At 42.8% G+C, this 18,967-nt stretch overlaps 1 protein-coding gene and 1 long non-coding RNA gene across 9 annotated transcripts in view; one reads left to right on the top strand and one right to left on the bottom strand.

The window, feature by feature from the left end:
- LOC132359048 (uncharacterized) overlaps nt 1–13,052 on the bottom strand; it is a 44,194-nt gene extending 31,142 nt beyond the window's left edge. Inside the window, exon 1 of the long non-coding RNA XR_009500709.1 lies at nt 12,859–13,052. This is a non-coding gene — a long non-coding RNA (uncharacterized LOC132359048). The remainder of the gene's footprint in view (nt 1–12,858) is intronic.
- Nucleotides 12,781–18,967, top strand: part of TARS3 (threonyl-tRNA synthetase 3) — a 50,763-nt gene continuing 44,576 nt past the window's right edge. For all 8 annotated transcript variants that reach the window (XR_009500708.1, XR_009500703.1, XR_009500707.1 and 5 more), the window contains exons 1-3: nt 12,781–13,184; nt 14,157–14,219; nt 14,938–15,134. Coding sequence is in view for 2 of the 8 variants with exons in the window: in XM_059912286.1 (XP_059768269.1) it covers nt 12,882–13,184; nt 14,157–14,219; nt 14,938–15,134 (563 nt within the window). In the remaining 6 variants the exon portion in view is untranslated. The remainder of the gene's footprint in view (nt 13,185–14,156; nt 14,220–14,937; nt 15,135–18,967) is intronic.

Below are 18,967 nucleotides of genomic sequence, written 5' to 3'. Positions count from 1 at the left end.
ATTTTGTTAATACTATGTTCCTCATTTTGTGTTTATCTGAGGTTTCCTTGTGATTATATCGGGGTTATGAATTAGGGGGGGTGCATGATGTCCACCTGTGCCTCATAGGTGATGTTAACTTTGATCACCCAGTCAAGGTACTGCATGATTTCTCAACCGTGTAATTAGTTTTTTTTCCCCTCTCCCTTGCAACTAATCAACAGTCTGTAGGGAGACACTTTGCAAACCTTAAAAGTATCCTGCTACTTCTCAGAAGGCTACCTAGATTGTTTTTGCCTGATCCAGTCTTTACTATGACAGTGGCAAAGGTATTTTTCAATTACACGTTTACTTCTGCATTTACCATTCAGCCCTCTTATCAGTATGAATTCCTATATTTTTCAATGGTTTATCATTCATTACTGTACTTAATTGTTTTTTGCTGTTCAAGCGGTCCCAAGTGTGGCCAGTGGGAGCCCTTCCAACCTGGTTCCTATGTCCTTGTGACATGTTTCCATCACTTTGAGGGTGGTGGTGAGCACATTACTTTCCAGCAAAACAAGGTCTCCAGGCTTGTCTTCAACCTACATGCTCCAGCCCTGGTACCAGCCGTTTCTCCCAGGAGCCCTGGTTCCTCATTTAGTGAGCAATGATATCAGCGGTCAAGACCTTGATGCTAGGTGTGCTCATTGCTGCTGAGTATATTTGCTTCTTGACACCTTCAGCATACAGCGTTAGGAAATATAGGCATGGATGTACAAAAACATATACACATGTACATATATGCATATGTTTAAGTACATGTGCACACAAACAAGCATATTCGCATACATTTTAACGAGTTCATGCTGATCCCTCAATTCCAATCTATCCTCATAGGGTTGTTTCCTGCTTTCTGGTATTCTGTATTCGTATTTTTCTTCTACATTGAGAACCCTAGTTCTCAATAACATCCAGACATTTACTCATGTGCTCCAGCCTATAATGCACCAAAAGTTGTTTCAGAATTCCTTTGCTCAGACCACTACAATAATCAAACCTTCTAAAAAGGGTTCAGTATTCATTTGAAATACTTCCCCCACCTCACTCAACCCTGGCTGAGACTGAGCATGTACAGTCATTCATTCTTTCTTCCCTCCCCCTTCTCTTTGGTTATGGCATTCATTTGAATTACAATCAAGTTCATTTGTTTCAAATTCCTTCCAATTTAAGCTTTCCCCCTTCTCATATCTATTGATTTAATTTCGGAATATGTAAAATATACACGTTCAGAAGTCAAAACTATACAAAGAGGTACACCCAGGAAAGTATGATTCCCTCTGCCACCACCCTAGTCCATCTTCCCAACCCTTGTAGACACCCAGCGCCATCCTTCTGTTCATCGTTCTTCTGCTTCTTTTTGCGATGATACACAGATATATGCATGTTTTTTTCCTATTTTGTCTTCTTTCTTACACAAAATGTAGCATACTGTATATGCACTATATATGCTCTTTTGAACTTTTTTTTTTAACTCTATAATATTTCCTGGGAATCACTCCAAATCAGTTCATAACACATGTTCATAAACATTTTACTAATTCTTTTTTAACAACTGCATAATACTTCATTGTGTTGTTGTAGCATAGTTTATTGAAACAATTATAAATAATTTTTGTTCAAACGCATTTAGTATTCTTGGTGGTGTATCCTCCAAATAAATTTATAGAAGTAAGATTTCTGAGCTGAAGGATAAACGCATATGTAATTTTATTAGATATTGTCATGATTCCTTCCATGGAGGTTCTATGATTCTGTATTCCCACCAGCAACGTATGAGAGGGCCTGTTTCTCCACAGGCTCACCTATAGTGAACTGTCAAACTTCTGAATTTTTTAAACCTGATGGGTAAGGATAGTATCTTAATAAAATTTGAATTTACATTTTTCTTATTAGTAGTAAAATTAAACATCTTTCATACGTTTAAGGGCCATTTTTCTATTTCTTTTTGTAGACTATGTCTTTTTCTCATTTTTCTGTGGGATTTTTGGTCTCTTTTGTTCTCAATTTTTAAAGTATTTATAAATTTGGGAGATTATTCCTTTACCTGCGATGTACTTGAAAATATTTTTTCCCAGCTTGTCATGTTTTTTGCCTTGCTGATAGTGACTTTTGCCATGTGAATTTTTAAATTTTTTAAGTAGTCAAATCTATCCATCCTTGTTCACTGATTTGCCTCTGGATGTTGAGCCATAGATAGAATGTCTTTGTCCACACCAAGGTTAAAGAGGAATTCACCTCTGTTTTCTTCCAGTATTTGTGTAGTTTCCATCTTTACATTTAGATCACTCATTCATCTTGAGTTCATTCTTGTGCCTGATGTAAGGAATGGGTCTAACTTCATCTTTTTCCTACTGGTGATTGAGCTGTCCTTACACCGTTTATTAGAATCCTCACACCATTTTTTTTAAAAAAGAAAAAGACTACATTTGCCCCAGTTATTTGTGATACCACCTTGATCATCTACTAGATTTTTATACTGGGTCTAATTCTGAAATTTCTGTTCTATTTGTAGATATGTCTGTTTACTCATGCTCCAGCACCATATTCTTTTTTTAAATAGAAGTATAGTTGATTTACAATGTTTCAGATGCACAGCGAAGTGATTCAGTTATATATGTATATATATCCTTTTTCAGATTCTTTTCCATTATAGGTTATTACAAGATATGGAGTGTAGTTCCCTATACTATACAGTAGGTCCTTGTTGTTTACCTATTTTATATATGGTCGTTTGTATCTGCTAATCCCAAGCTCCTAATTTATCCTTCCCCCACAACTTTCCCCTTTGGTAACCATAAGTTTGTTTTCTATGTCTGTGAGTTTATTTCTGTTTTGTAAATAAGTCGATTCCTATCATTTTTTAGATTCCACACATAAGTGATATCAGATGCTATTTGTCCATATTCTTAATTATAGAGCTTTTGTCCTATGTTTTAATATCCAGTAGGGCTGGCCTTACAGCTCTTTCTCTTCAGTGTTTTCCTAGCTATTACTATGTACTTACTTTCCCATGTGAACTTTAGGATCAACTTTTCTAGGTTCATAAAAAAGCTCTTTGGAATTTTTATTGGGATCATATTAAATTTCTAAGTACAGTAAGGAGGGCTGACCTCTAAAGGATGTTGAGGTGTCCTAACCAAGAACAAAGACATTATACCATCAGTTCAATTCTACCTCTGTGGCTTTCAGAAGTGTTTTAAGGTTTTCTTCATATAAGTTATGAATATTTCTTGTGGACTAGATTATGACATAAAGCTAGAGAGTTTATGTAGTCCTGGGGTAGGAATGTGAAGATATTGCTAGTCTTTCCAGCTGAAAGAAAACTGCTTTTGATGGCCTTTCATGAACAGGTGGAGAGAAAAAGGCATTAGCCTGACCAATAGCTGCATATAAGGTGGCAGGGATGATGTTGATACACTCCACCAATCATAGCATATCGGGAAGAGCAGCTGCAACTAAAGTCACCATCTAATTAAATGTATGATAATCCACTGTAGTTCCTCAACACATATCTGTCATGTACACAAGCAAAACAGGGGAGGTAAACGGAGGTGTGATGAGAATCTCCACACCTGCACTGTTCGATTCCTGGAGGGTGGTAGTCATCTCTGCAATTCCTCCAGGAATGCGGTGTTTGCTTTGGTTTACAATTTTTGAAGGTTGAGAAAATTCAAGTGGCTCCCACTTGGCCTTTCTTACTAGAATATCCTTAAGTCCGTGGGTCAAGGAACCACTGTGGGGATTCTGCCAGTTGCTGAATATGTCTATGCAAACTCTGCTTTCTGAAACCGGGCAAATAAGCAGAGTGTGGGTTTGGGGAACAGATGAGCTGGCTGTGAGATAGGTCCCAGACCAAACCTGGACACAATCCAAATGTCCAACAACAGATAAATGGATAAACGAATTGTGGTATAGGCGTACAATGGAATACTACTCAAGAGAAAGAAAGAAAGGGGCGGAGTCAAGATGGTGGACTAGAAGGACGAGGAGTTCCTGACTCCGCAAAACTAGGGCACCTACCAGGCACTGGGGGGGGGGGCATGGACACCTAAGGGGACAGGAGGAAACCTCAGCGACCGGGTAGGGTGTGGCAGGGGAGCGAAGGGGGAGGAGAAGTGGAGACAGGACAGGACTGGCACCCCTGAGGGGCAGCTGGGGGAGGGGAAGGGATCCCACGTCCAGAGGGGGAAAGAGGGGTACCGTTGGGAGGGCAGAGGATCAGAAGGGAGCATGGCCAGCATTTCCGCTGTCCACATGGGCCCCGGGGAGCCTGCTGAGACCCAGGCCTGATCCTCTGCCCACTGAGGCCCCCACCAGCTGCGTGGGTCCTGAGGGAGTGGGAGGGAGGGAGGGGGGAGGAAAAGTAAAGGCCAGACTGATGGGACCTGCACCCCTGAGGGGCAGCTGGGAGAGGGGAGGATTTCTCATACCCAGTGGGGCCCACCCATAGTTACGGGTTCAGCGGCGACGGCAGAGACACTTGGGAGGGCAGAGGAACAGAAAGGAGAGTGGCCAGTGCTTTTCCTGCCCACTTGGGCACTGGGGAGCCTCTTGGACTCCCAGGTCTAATCCCCAGTCCTCGGAGGCTCCATCCGGGAGCGCAGAACCCCACCCCCAACCCCCACCCAGGGCCCTACCTCTACAGGCAGCACTCAGAGACCCCCTCTGAGACCCCTCCAACTGCACTGGGCCTAAACCCTGCTCACACACCCTCACCTAAGGCCTTACCTCCAAACTCCAGAACCCCACACTCCCAGGCCCCGCCTCAGGCCGTGCTGCCTTTTCCCTGCCAGGCAGGTCCTGAGCATAGGCCCTGCCCCCACCCTAAACCCCACCCCCGCCTAAGCTCCGCCCCCCCACAGCCAAGGCCTTTAACGGCCTTTTTTTTTTTCTTCTTCTTCTTTTAGGGTGTGGTTCTGTTTTACCTTGTTGTTCATTCACTTATATTTTTATTTTTTCTAATAAATCTTTTATTTTTCTAATTTTATTTTATTCTTTGTACTTTGTTATTGTTCTCCTTTTGGCGTATTCCCTTTTTTCTTTCTTTCTTTTTTCTGTTGTGGTTCTGTTTTACCTTGTAGTTGTTTCAATTATATTTTTATTTTTCTTAATATATTTATATATATTTATTTATATTTATATGTAAATATATAAACATATATACAAATGTATATATTTATATATTTAAAATATATATTTATATATATTTTTTATATGTAATATATTTTTTATCTTTCTAATTTTATTTTATCTTTTATTCTTTGTTATTCTACTGCTCCTTTTTTTTTTCCTTTGCCATGCTGCACGCCTTGCAGAATCTTGGTTCCCAGGCCAGGAGTCAGGCTCCTGTAGTGGGAGCACTGAGTCCAAACTGCTGGACTAACAGAGAACCTCAGACCCCACGGAAAATTAATCAGAGTGAGGTCACCCAGAGGTCCTTATCTGGGCACCAAGACCCAGCTCTACCCAGCTGCCTGCAAACGCCAGTGCAGGATGCCTCAGGCCAAACAACCAGTAACACAGGAACACAACTCCACCCATCAAGAAAGTGAGACGACAAAAAAATACGTTACAGACGAAGGAGCAAGGTAAAAACCTACAAGACCAAATAAATGAAGAGGAAACAGGCAACCTATGTGAAAAAGAATTCAGAGTAATGATAGTAAAGATGATCCAAAATCTCGGAAACAGAATGGAGAAAATACAAGAAACGTTTAACAAGGACCTAGAAGAGCTAAAGAGCAAACAAACAGTGATGAACAACAAATAACTGAAATTAAAAATACTCCAGGGCTTCCCTGGTGGCGCAGTGGTTAAGAATCTGCCTGCCAATGTAGGGGACATGGGTTCGAGCTCTGGTCTGGGAAGATCCCACATGCCGCGGAGCAGCTAAGCCCGTGAGCCACAATTACTGAGCCTGCGTATCTGGAGCCTGTGCTCCGCAACGGGAGAGGCCGCGATAGTGAGAGGCCCGCGCACCGTGATGAAGAGTGGCCCCCGCTCGCCACAGCTGGAGAAAGCCCTTGCACAGAAACGAAGACCCAACACAGCCAAAAATTAATTAATTAATTTAAAAAAAATACTCCAGAAGGAATCAATAGTAGAATAACTGAGGCAGAAGAATGGATAAGTGAGCTGGAAGATAAAATGGTGGAAATAACTGCCGTGGAGCAGAATAAAGAAAAAAGAATGAAAAGAATTGAGGACAGTCTCAGAGACCTCTGGGACAATATTAAACACACCAACATTCGAATTATAGGAGTCCCAGAAGAAGAAGAGAAAGAGAAAGGGTCTGAGAAAATAATTGAAGACATTATAGTAAAAATCTTCCCTAATATGGGAAAGGAAATAGCCACCCAAGTCCAGGAAGCGCAGAGAGTCCCATACAGGATAAACCCTAGGAGAAACACACCAAGACACATATTAATCGAACTAACAAAAATTAAATTCAAAGAAAAACTATTCAAAGCAGCAAGGGAAAAACAACAAATAACATACAAGGGAATCCCCATAAGATTATCAGCTGATTTCTCAGCAGAAACTCTGCAGGCCAGGAGGGAGTGGCAGGATATATTTAAAGTGATGAAAGGGAAAAATCTACAACCAAGATTACTCTACCCAGCAAGGATCTCATTCAGATTCAATGGAGAAATCAAAAGCTTTACAGACAAGCAAACGCTATGAGAATTTAGCACCACCAAACCAGATTTACAACAAATGCTGAAGGACCTTCTCTAAGCAGGAAACACAAGAGAAGAAAAAGACCCACAAAAACAAGCCCAAACAATTAAGAAAATGGTAAGAGGAACATACATATTGATAATTACCTTGAATGTAAATGGATTAAATGCTCCAACCAAAAGACACAAACTGGCTGAATGGATACAAAAACAAGGCTCATATATATGCTGTCTACAAGAGACCCACTTCAGACCTAGGAACACATACAGACTGAAAGTGAGGGGATGGAAAAAGATATTCCATGCAAATGGAAATCACAAGAATGCTGGAGTAGCAATACTCATATCAGATAAAATAGACTTTAAAATAAAGACTGTGACAAGAGATAAGGAAGGACACTACATAATGATCAAGGTATCAAGCCAAGAAGAAAACATAACAATTATAAATATTTATGCACTCAAAATAGGAGCACCTCAATACATAAGGCAAATGCTAACAGCCATAAAAGGGGAAATCGACAGTAACACAATAATAGCGGGGGACTTTAACATCCCACTTACACCAATAGACAGATCATCCAGACAGAAATAAGGAAACACAAGCTTTAAATGACACAATAGACTAGAAAGACTTAATTGATATTTATAGGACATTCCACCCGAAAGCGGAAGAATACACTTTCTTCTCAAGTGCACATGGAAGGTTCTCCAGAATAGATCACACCTTGGGTCACAAATAAAGCTTGGAAAATTTAAGAAAATTGAAATCATATCAAGCATGTTTTCTGACCACAATGCTATGAGATTAGAAATCAATTACATGGAAAAAATTGTAAAAAACACAAACACATTGAGGTTAAACAGTGCACTGCTAAATAACCCACAGACCACTGAAGAAATCAAAGAAGAAATAAAAGAATACCTAGAAATGAATGACAATGAAAACACAACGATCCAAAACCTATGGGACGCAGCAAAAGCATTCTAAGAGGGAAGTTTATAGCAATACAAGCTCACCTCAAGAAACAAGAAAAATCTCAAACAATCTAACCTTACACCTAAAGCAACTAGAAGAAGAAGAACAAATAAAACCCAAAGTTCGTAGAAGGAAAGAAATCATAAAGATCAGAGCAGAAATAAATGAAATAGAAACGAAGAAAACAATAGCAAAGATCAATAAAACTAAAAGCTTGTTCTTTTATCTTTGAAAAGATAAACAAAACAGATAAACCTTTAGCCAGACTCATCAAGAAAAAGGGAGAGGACTCAAATCAATAAAATTAGAAATGAAAAATGAGAGATTACAACTGATACCACAGAAATACAAAGGATCATAAGAGACTACTACAAGCAACTATATGCCAATAAAATGGACAACCTGGAAGAAACGGACAAATTCTTGGAAAGGTACAACTTTCCAAGACCAAACCAGGAAGAATTAGAAAATATAAACAGACCAATCACAGGTAATGAAATTGAAACTGTAATTAAAAATCTTCCAACAAACAAAAGTGCAGGACCTGATGGCTTCACAGGCAAATTCTATCAAACATTTAGAGAAGAGTTAAAACCTACCCTTCTCAAACTCTTCCAAAAAATTTCAGAGGGAGGAACACTCCCAAACTCATTCTATGAGGCCACCATCACCCTGATACCAAAACCAGACAAAGATACCACAAAAAAAGAAAATTGCAGACCAATATCACTGATGAACATAGACGCAAAAAATCCTCCACAAAATACTAGCAAGTATAATCCAACAACACATTAAAGAGATCATACACCATGATCAAGTGGGATTTATCCTAGGGATGCAAAGATTCTTCAGTATACACAAATCAATCAATGTGATACACCATTTTAACAAATTGAAGAATAAAAACCATATGATCACCTCAATAGATGCAGAAAAGGCTTTTGACAAAATTCAACACCCATTTATGATAAAAACTCTCCAGAAAGTGGGCATAGAGGGAACCTACATCAACATAATAAAGTCCGTATATGACAAACTCACAGCAAACATCATTCTCAATGGTGAAAAACTGAAAGCATTTCCTCTAAAATCAGGAACAAGACAAGGATGTCCACTCTCACCACTCTTATTCAACATAGTATTGGAAGTCCTAGCCACGGCAATCAGAGAACAGAAAGAAATAAAAGGAATACAAATTGGAAAAGAAGAAGTAAAACTGTCACTGTTTGTGGATGACATGATACTATACATAGAAAATGCTAAACATGCCACTAGAAAACTACTAGAACTAATCAATGAATCTGGTAAGGTTGCAGGATACAAAATTAATGCACAGAAATCTCTTGCATTCCTATACACTAACAGTGAAAGATCAGAAAGAGAAATTAAGGAAACAATCCTTTTTACCATCGCAACAAAAAGAATAAAATACCTAGGAATAAACCTACCTAAGGAGGCAAAAGACCTGTACTCAGAAAACTATAAAACACTGATGAAAGAAATCAAAGATGACACAAACAGATGGAGAGATATACCATGCTCCTGGATTGGAAGAATCAATATTGTGAAAATGACTATACTACCCAAAGCAATCTATAGGTTCAGTGCAATCCCTATCACATTACCAATGGCATTTTTCACAGAACTAGAACAAAACCTTATACAATTTGTATGGAAACACAAAAGACCCTGAATATCCAAGGCAATCCTGAGAAAAAAAAAACGGAGCTGGAGGAATCAGGGTCCCTGACTTCAGACTATGCTACAAAGTTACAGTAATCAAGACAGTATGGTACTGGCATGAAAACAGAAATATAGGTCAATGGTACAGGATAGAAAGGCCAGAGATAAACCCATGCACCTATGGCCACCTAATCTATGACAAAGGAGGCAAGAATATACAATGGAGACAAGACAGTCTCTTCAATAAATGGTGCTGGGAAAACCAGACAACTACAAGTAAAAGAATGAAATTAGAATGCTACCTAACACCATTCACAAGAATAAACTCAAAATGGATTAAAGACCTAAATCTAAGATTGGACACTATAAAACTCTTAGAGGGAAACATAGGGAAAACACTCTTTGACGTAAATCACAGCAAGATCTTTTTTGACCCACCTCCTAGAGCAATGAAAACAAAATCAAAAATAAACAAATGGGACCTAATGAAACTTAAAAGTTTATGCACAGCAAAGGAAACCATAAACAAGACAAAAAGACAACCCACGGAATGGGAGAAAATATTGGTAAATGAAGCAACAGACAAAGGATTAATCTCCAAAATATATGAATAGCTCATGTAGCTCAATATCAAAAAAACAAACAACCCAATCAAAAAATGGGTGGAGGACCTAAATAGAAATTTCAGCAAAGAAGACATACAGATGGCCAAGAGGCACATGAAAAGATGCTCAACAGCACTAATTATTAGAGAAATGCAAATCAAAACTACAATGAGGTATCACCTCACACCGGTCAGAATGGCCATCATCAGAAAATCTACAAACAGTAAATACTGGAGAGGGTGCAGAGAAAAGGGAACCCTCTTGCACTGTTGGTGGGAATGTAAATTGATATAGCCACTATGGAGAACAGTATGGAGGTTCCTTGAAAAACTAAAAACTGAACTACCATGTGACCCAGCAATCCTACTACTGGGCATATACCCTGAGAAAACCATAATTCAAAAAGACACATGTACCCCAATGTTCACTGCAGCACTATTTACAATAGCCAGGACATGGAAACAACCTAAATGTCCACTGACAGATGAATGGATAAAGAAGATGTAGTACGTATATATAATGGAATATTACTCCGCCATAAAAAGAAATGAAATTGGGTCATTTGTAGAGATGTATATGGACCTAGAATCTGTCATACAGAGTGAAGTACGTCAGAAAGAGAAAAACAAATATCGTATATTAATGCATATATGTGGAATCTAGAAAAATGGTACAGATGAACCTATTTGCAGGGCAGGAATAGAGATGCAGATGTAGAGAATGGACATGTGGACACAGGGGAGGAAGGGGAGGGTGGGATGAATCGGGAGATTAGGTTTGACATAAATACACTACCATGTGTAAAATAGATAGCTAGTGGGAACCTGCTGTATAGCACAGGGATCTCAGCTCGGCGCTCTGTGATGGTCTAGTTGGGTGGGATGGGGTGGGGAGGGAGGTCCAAGAGGGAGGGGATGTGCATATGCATATGGCTGATTCACTTTGCTGTATGGCAGAAACTAACACAACATTGTAAAGCAATTATACTCCAATAAAAATAATGAAAAAAAAGAGAAAGAAAGAAGGAAAGAGGGGGGGGGGGAGGGAGAGAGGGAGGTGGAAAGAAGGAAGGAAAGAAAGAAGGAAGGAAGGAAGGAAAGAAAGAAGGAGAGAAAGAAAGAACTGATATACCCAACAACATGGGTAAATCTCAAAATTACTATGCTGAGCGTAAGAAGCCAAATAAAAGGAGTACATACCATATGATTCCTTTTATAGAAAACTCCAGAAAATGTAAACTAACCTATAGTGACAGAAAGCAGATCAGCGGTTTCCTGGGGGTTGGCGATGGATCCTAAGAGAGACAAATTACAAAGGCCACGGCATTTGACAGTGCGTAGGTCACGCCAGAACGGGAGGAGCAGAAATCAGATGGGGGGAAGTGGGGAAGAGAGTGGGAAGGCTGTGGAGCCTGTGAGTCTGTGTAACTCCGTCCAGAAGCTGGTCAGGGGAGGGAATAACAAAGACGCACTGGTATTAGTGTCATACTTATGGAACCTCCTCCTGGGAGCTGTGTGTGACTCCAATCAGCTCGCCCCCTCACCTCCTACAGAGGCATTCATCCACCTCTCCTCCTTCCTAACACCTGCCAACCTTTATTTTCCAGAGCATCTGTTCCCTTCCCAACTGCACCAGTCCAAACTAAGCTCTCCCATTTTGGAACCACGATGACAATCATGGCCTGTATCTCATCAGACTACCTGTCCAGTTAAACTTTACCGCAGTCGAAAGGCATCCTAGTGCTGAGCACATGAACATGCCTCGGATGGTCGAAGCTTAAACCTCAGCTGTGCCATGCAGTGATGGTGTGACCTTGAACACTTAGTTTCTCTGTTCTTCAGTTTTCCATCTATAAACGGCTATAACAATAGTGTCTCTCGCTGTAAGTATTAAAGGAGTTAATATCTGTGTAAAGAATTTAGAACAAGGTTTGCCACATTCTAAGCCCTAAGAATGTTAATAAAAACCAACTTGTGTTCCTACTACGGGAAGGTGTGTGTGCTCATGGTTATGAGGGATACAAAGACCTATGTGGCATTTGCCCTACCCTCGAGGAACTAGCAATTTCTTGCCATCAGATTTAAATTTTTGTAGTGATCTGCGCACCCTGGTGCAGCAACCTTTGCATTTGGGCAGCCTTGGCATGAGGCCAAAGAAGGTCAATTCTCAGTGGCCACTTTTTAGAACCCGGTGGCAAGTTAAAAGAATGGCAACTGCCAGGATTCACAAGAGGGAAAACAGGAGCCATTCTGGGAAGGGAGATGGTTTTGGACAATATGCATTTTGGCAACATACTCGTAGCTTTGAAGGCACAGTGAGCCTGTTTAGGGCCCACTCCACTCTCCAGGTCACTCTGCCTGTTTTGGCCCCCCAGCCCCGAAGCGTGTTCAACGTGGGTCCACCAGCCCCGCCTCAACCCGTCTCCTTGCCCCTCCCCGTCTCCCCCGCCCCCCGTTCCTACAGCCCTGCCCCTGCAGTGCACAGCCAGCCTCACCCCTCTCCTTTGCCCCGCCCTCTACAGTTCCAATAGCCCAGCCTCTGCAGTGCACAGCCGGCCCCACCCCTCCCCATCATCCCTCCCTACAGTTCCTATCGCTCAGTCTCTCCTCTTCACTCCGCCCCATACAATTCCTATAGCCCGCCCCTGCAGTGTAAGCCGGTCCCAGCCCTCCCCATCGCCCCGCCCCCTACAGTTCCTATAGCCCCGCCCCATATCTCCGCCCTCCTCAGCTCCTATCGTCCCGCCCCTACACTGCACAGCCAGCCCCGCCCCGCCGCGTCGCCCCTTTCCTCCCCACCCCCGCCTCCCGCCATTTATATAGCGTCGGCCCCGGCCCGACATCGCAGTGTGCCCCTTCTCAGGGGACAGTATCCAACGGGGCGCCAGTACCTGTGTGAGGCGAGGCGGACGCCATGGCGGCCGAGGCCCTGGCGGTGGATGCTGTGGCGTCGCGCCTGGCGCGGCAGGAGGAGGACATCCGCTGGCTGTGGACGGAGGTCCACCGCCTGAGGGACGAGCAGCTGAACGCGCCCGACCGCTGCCAGGCCGAGGGGCCGTGCCTCACGCGCGAGGTGGCGCAGCTGCGGGCCGAGAACCGCGAGCTGCGCCACCGCCTGTACCGCCTGCGGCTGTGCCTCGCGGAGGAGCTGAGCCACCAGGCGCGACGGGAGAGCGCCCTGCGGCAGGAGGCCGGGCGCGCGGCCGCGGGCGCGCAGGTACCGGGTGGGGGCCTGTCCACAGGGCGCGGCGGAGCTGGTGCGCCGAGAGCCCTGGGGCGGCAGGTGGGCGTGCGCGCGGCGGCAGGTGCGCTGCGGCTGCGGGGGGCGGGGCCTGCCCTCCCGGGCCCCTGCCCCGCGCTCTCACTCGGGCCGGGAATCCGCGACAGGCTGGACACGCCGGCGCCGCTGCGTTTCCAGCGATCGCCAGGCTGACCTAACGCTGTAATGTCTCAGCTCTTCCCGTAAATTGCTCGCCGCACATTTTCTTCAGTGACAGAAATAGCATTTTCCTGTCTTGGAAAAAAATGCTGCAGTGTTTAAAACTCACGCTTCTTTCCGTGGGCAGGAAGACCAACAGCTCCACGTAGAAACACTTCCCTTCCCCCTGGTGAATGGCTGGTCTGAGCTGTTTATGACAGGTGGTTTGGGGTGTTTAGTTGTTGCCTTGTTTTGGAGGTCTATCTTGAGATTTGCGTATTTAACATTGTCATTTGATAGCGTATTTTAATGTTTTGGTTCACTTACCTTCTTCTAACGTAATGCATTTCTAAGTTCTGAAGGCCTTCTCAGACTGTGGGTGTTCTCAGTCTTTGTACCAGCAGACTGTGGTGCTCCTGGGCAACACCTTCCTGTAACAGTGCATTTAAAGTCTCTGGCAGCAGCTATGCAACCAGTAATCCAGGGACATTATTTGTTTAAAATTTAGGGGGGAAAATTTTTAAAGGGCAAAATATATTAAGTGTACTTAGCAAGCATGTGTGAAAGTGCACATTCAGGAAGGACTGAACCCCAGAAAACGGCTTACCTGTTGAGGGTTGTAGGTAATGGTCGGTAGAGCCCCAGCCGTGAGCCTCTAAACATGGGACGCTTGCTGCCTGCTGGCCTGTCCCTCTCCTGCTTCGGGCTTCAGATATGTAGCTCTTTGTTGTCATTGGGATGAGTTGTTTATTATTTCCCTTTATTTCTCAGCCTCCTCCTAGTCAGAGCCAAGAAAAGGACATTAAAAAGAAGGAAAGCGGGCCTGACAGTGAGGTAAGTCATTGCTGTGGAAATAATATAAAATACTACCTATAATTTAAATATGCTTATGTAGTTAATTTCCCAGGGTTTTTAATTAAAACAGTTGCTGTAAATTACGACTTGGGCCACAGGAGTGTGTTTAAAATTTTGTTAGCCTTAGATACAAGGTGTCTTAACTTAGAGGTGAGCCAGCCCCATAGCTGTAAAGGGCTCCTTAGTCTATTTAAGTTGAGAAAGCAGAGCTCTTCTTTTGTGTTAAGGAAACCAGCTTCTTTGCTTTTTAAATATAAATCATTAAAACAACCAGAATTGATCAGGCACATCAACATTTGGTAGGAGCAGAGGAGGATTATGCTTGGCCTCAGGGAACCATCGGGTTAAGGAGTTCAGACAAACGGGAGAAACAACTAGAGAACAAAGTCAGATGGTGTATCAATAAGGGCTGAGTTGTGTGGCTCTGTGCACGAGCATGTTAAACCTGTGGAGAAGGGCGATGCCAGTGGGTGTGGTAGTTGGAAGAGGAGGGCTTTGCGCAGGACCCTGAGAGCTAGGAGGGAGTTAGACCCTGGGAGGGGAGTCTGCAGGGGGTGAGAGTGAAAGCAGAGCCATAGGGGCTGGTGGGGGCCGTGACCTGGGCCTGCTGAGAAGGGGTGGGGCTTACTTAGAGCTGAGCCTTTAGGAAAAAAGTGGACTGTGTCTGTTAACCCTACTGTATTCTAATGGTTTTCAGGTGAAGAATCCACCAAATTTTGTGAAGGAGAGATTGAAGCTTTTTGAAATACTGAAGAAAGATCATCAGCTCTTACTTGCCATTTATGAAAAAAAGGGGAATACAAGCAATGTGATCACAGTAAGAGTGGCTGATGGGACAACAGTGGAAGGGGAAGCTTGGAAAACAACACCTTACCAAGTGGCTGCTGAAATTAGGTAAACCATAGTGTGGAGCAGATAATCAGTACTGAGTGTTGGGCCAGAGCTTGGTGAAAATGTGTTCTTAGGGACTGCTAAAATATTCTTTTCTTACTCAGTTGAATAAATTAAATGTAATTAGGTAATTATTTCCCTCTTGCCTTCTAAAGGGGCCATTTAATAAGTAATTGAATATCAGAACACAATCTCTTTCTCTTTAAAGGGTCCAACTTTTAGAGTTCTAATAAAAATTTATAGTAGAGAAAAATGTATAATCCTTGACAGCCGACATTACATTGACCCGGTTCATCATCAAGTTATTTCCATGAGATTTTACAGGTCTTTTGTTGGACTTGACTCCAAGCCATTGTTCCACCAGTAAATAACTGTGGGTGGGTCTTTGGACCAATGTGGGCAGATCCCTCAAGCTTTCCAAGCCTGTTTTCTTACATCTTAAGTGGAAATAATAATACTTTTATCGTTTACCTTATGAGGTTGTAAAGATTAAATGAAATACTGTATATGAGAGATACTCTGAAAATGAAAGCAACTCTAGAAATGTACAAAAAGGCCTATTAATTATAGATTGAAGATGTATGTGTTAGAGCTATGATCAGCCCTGGAAGCTTTGACCTTCCTAGAAATTAGATACTTCAGTGAAGTTGTGTTGTTTTGACTAAAGTTAATTCCTGGCATTAAATAAAATTCTGTGGAAGCTGTAGCTCAAAACTGCCATGTAAATAAACTTCTTATTTAAAAAGAAAACTTTTCAACAATTAAAATCTTCAGATTTCCTTTAAAAAATATGGTTAAAATTGTATTTTTCATCCTATTATGTCATACACCCTAAAGGCCCCTTCCAACCTGTTCCTGTGCTTTCCAGGAGAGAGGAATAGATGTGCTGGGAATGGGCTTTGAGGCAAAAATAAGTTTATGTTTCCTTGTGGAGAGTCATTTGCATGTTGGCGGATTGAAGTCTGAGCCGTCCTGCACTGAAGAGACTGTCCAAGCTTGGGAAACAAGGTCATTTCATTATAGGACGTGTTCTCATTGTACAGTCAGTGACTTGCATTCCCACAGGTACCAGTTTAAAACCACCCTGGAGTTTAATGACAGAGGGGTTGCAGGAGTGTCTAAAAAGTAAAATTGTCCAAAACTAAAGCATGGGCAAAGCTATATCAGGCAAACCTGATAAGAAGAAAGCAGTGGTCTTAATGTTACCATCAGACAGCAGAATTTAGGGCTGGAATCATTGAATGGGAGACTGAGGCTTATTTTTAAAATAGAAAAACAGTGTAATTCCCAATTTGTCACGCACCTTTATGAGTTATATAACGTAGCATCAAACCAGAAATACAAAATTATAGGAACTCAAGAGTGGCAAACTTTAACATGCCTTTCTCAGTTTTTGATCAAATAACCCAAAATTAAGATTATATGGTCTGAATAATAACACTCTAATAAGGTAGGCTTTGTGGCTACTCCCTGATCTCTGTGCTGTGGCCCAGATGGTGCCTTCTCTCTTGGCACCTGTGGTCGTGCTTTCGGTTCCTCAGAATCTTAATAAAATACAGAAACACACAGTTAGCATTCTGTAAGCAAAGTGAAATCCGTTGTGAACTCAGTAAGCATTAAATGACAACAAGACAAAACAAAACTAGGAAATTAAAAAAACTTCAAAATACTCAGGTAAAAAGAAATAAAAACAAGTATTTTCAGAAATAAAAAGAGTAAAAAAGGAGTATTCTTAGAAAATACTTCTAATGAGGAGAATATATTTCAAAATCTATGTAATACATCTGAAGTGGTGATCAGGAACAGATTTATAGTGTTGAAGGCTTTTATTATTGAATAAGAAAAAATGAAATGACCAAGAATTCAACTCAGGAAGTTAGAAAAAGAACAGTTAAACAAGGAGGAAACTAAAAAAGTGAATTAGAGAAGAGTATTAACTGAAAAACTATTAAAATAAGTAAGGGTGCAGCAAGGTGTATGGTTATAAAAATAAAGTTAAAAATAATAGTTTTATTAAATTAAATGATACTGACTGTTCCCTTGGTTTCCTGAGACTTGATTGCATAGATGATTTTCCCTGCTCTGAGGGAGTGTCGGCCTTCCTGAGTGTAACATGTAAGGTACAAATCATTAAGGAAAAGACAGAGTCAAAAACACTTAGAAAAAATGGCTATGCGTAAAAATGACGCATAAAAAGGAGGAAAAGATAGTCTTAGAAATGCAAATTAAAGTAATTGTGTATTATCTATTGGTCTGTCAAAGATTTATGAATAATAGTTAATATTGATATGATTTTGGGGAAATGGCGCTGCTGGAGGGTGGATGCAGAGGCGCAGTCTCTTTCTTAAATGTGCAAACCCCAACCCTTGGATCCAGTCATTCTATACATAGCCATTTATCCCAAGGAAATACCCCAGCAGAAAAAATGAGCAAAGGACAGTTCATAGTAGTTCATTGAAGAGTAGTTCTCGGAATGTGGTCCCCAAACCAGCAGCATTAGCATCCCCTGGGAACTTGATGGAAGAGCAGATTCTCGGGCCCCATCCCACACTTCCTGAATCAGTTAGTCATCTGGGTTTCCAGGAGCCCCCAGGGGCTTCTGACTAAACTGCTGCAGGAAAGAGCCCCTAGAGATCATGGCTTAAATAAGGCAGACGCCACATTCTCCCCTGACAGACTCGTGGTGGCCAGGCTGGTGGGCGTCTCTGATCTAGGCAGTCCTTTATGGACCCAAGATCCCCACATCTTGTCGCTCTGCCGTCCCCTTAGGTAGGGTTTGTCCACGTCTAGGGGTGGAGGCTGGGTCACACCCATGGACCTGCTTGCAGGCAGGGGAAGAGCGGCTGGAGAGCAAGGGTGCTTTGAGGCCAAGACCCTGGAGCAGCACGTTTAATTCCCACCTACAGCCTGTTAGCTCACGCTTAGTCACACAGACACGCCGCCTGTAAGAGAATGGAAACGTAGCTCCTTCTGGCTGGCCACGTGTCCAGCCCAGGCACTCTCACCACAGGAGAGAGCAAGGATGGTCTTGGGGACAGCGTCCGCCGCAGCCTGCCGCTGGGACCTCCAGACACCTGTGAGCATCTGCCGTGCATCATCCCCCACACTCCCTCACTCTCCCGGCAAGACCACTCCAGGCCCTGTCAGCAGAAAGCCCAGGATTTTCAGGTGAAGCACACAACACCCCCACTGGCTGGCTGCTCGCGCTCTAGCAGCAGGTAAACTGATAGATGAGGCTGCCCACGCCACGTGTGTATAGTGGTGGGATAAACACAATCACGATTAAAGTGTCATTTGGAAAAAAGAGGAGTGATGCGGCAGACAGTGGTGCTCAGGAGCCCCCAGATCTTGTCTGCAGCCTGGCCGTGGGTGGGGCTCGGGTCAAACCGTCTGGCCACCCTTTGTCCTCTGGGAGCAGCTCTCTTGTCCACCGCCCTCTGTCGGCCCTGATTTTGCAATTTGGAGGGCTTGCCGTTGTCCCTCGCCCTCACTTGCCGCATCTGAAGTGCGGGCAGTTGTTCATCGTGGAGGCCGCGAGGTTTGCTGGTGCGGCTCAGGCTGGTGCACACGTGGGGCTCAGGGCTCCCGTGAGGATCGGTCGCGGGTACTTGTAAGCTGGGCTTGTAGTTTGTTTGGCAAAACAATTCCCTCAAGCAGTTAACCGTAGTAGCCTTCTAACTAGAAGCTTCTAATCAGTTTCCCATGAAAGTAACCATACTGAAGATTTCTCCTAGACAGAGACTTCTCACCCTTTTATTCCCTGGCCTTTGCCCTTTGCTTGTTCCTCTCTCCATCAGTTAAATGGGCTGAGATCAGACAAAACCCGAGGTTGGGGG

The sequence above is a fragment of the Balaenoptera ricei genome, chromosome 2 (assembly GCF_028023285.1).
Source record: "Balaenoptera ricei isolate mBalRic1 chromosome 2, mBalRic1.hap2, whole genome shotgun sequence".
Classification (NCBI taxonomy): domain Eukaryota; kingdom Metazoa; phylum Chordata; class Mammalia; order Artiodactyla; family Balaenopteridae; genus Balaenoptera; species Balaenoptera ricei.
This window is presented reverse-complemented; position numbering and strand designations above follow the sequence as displayed.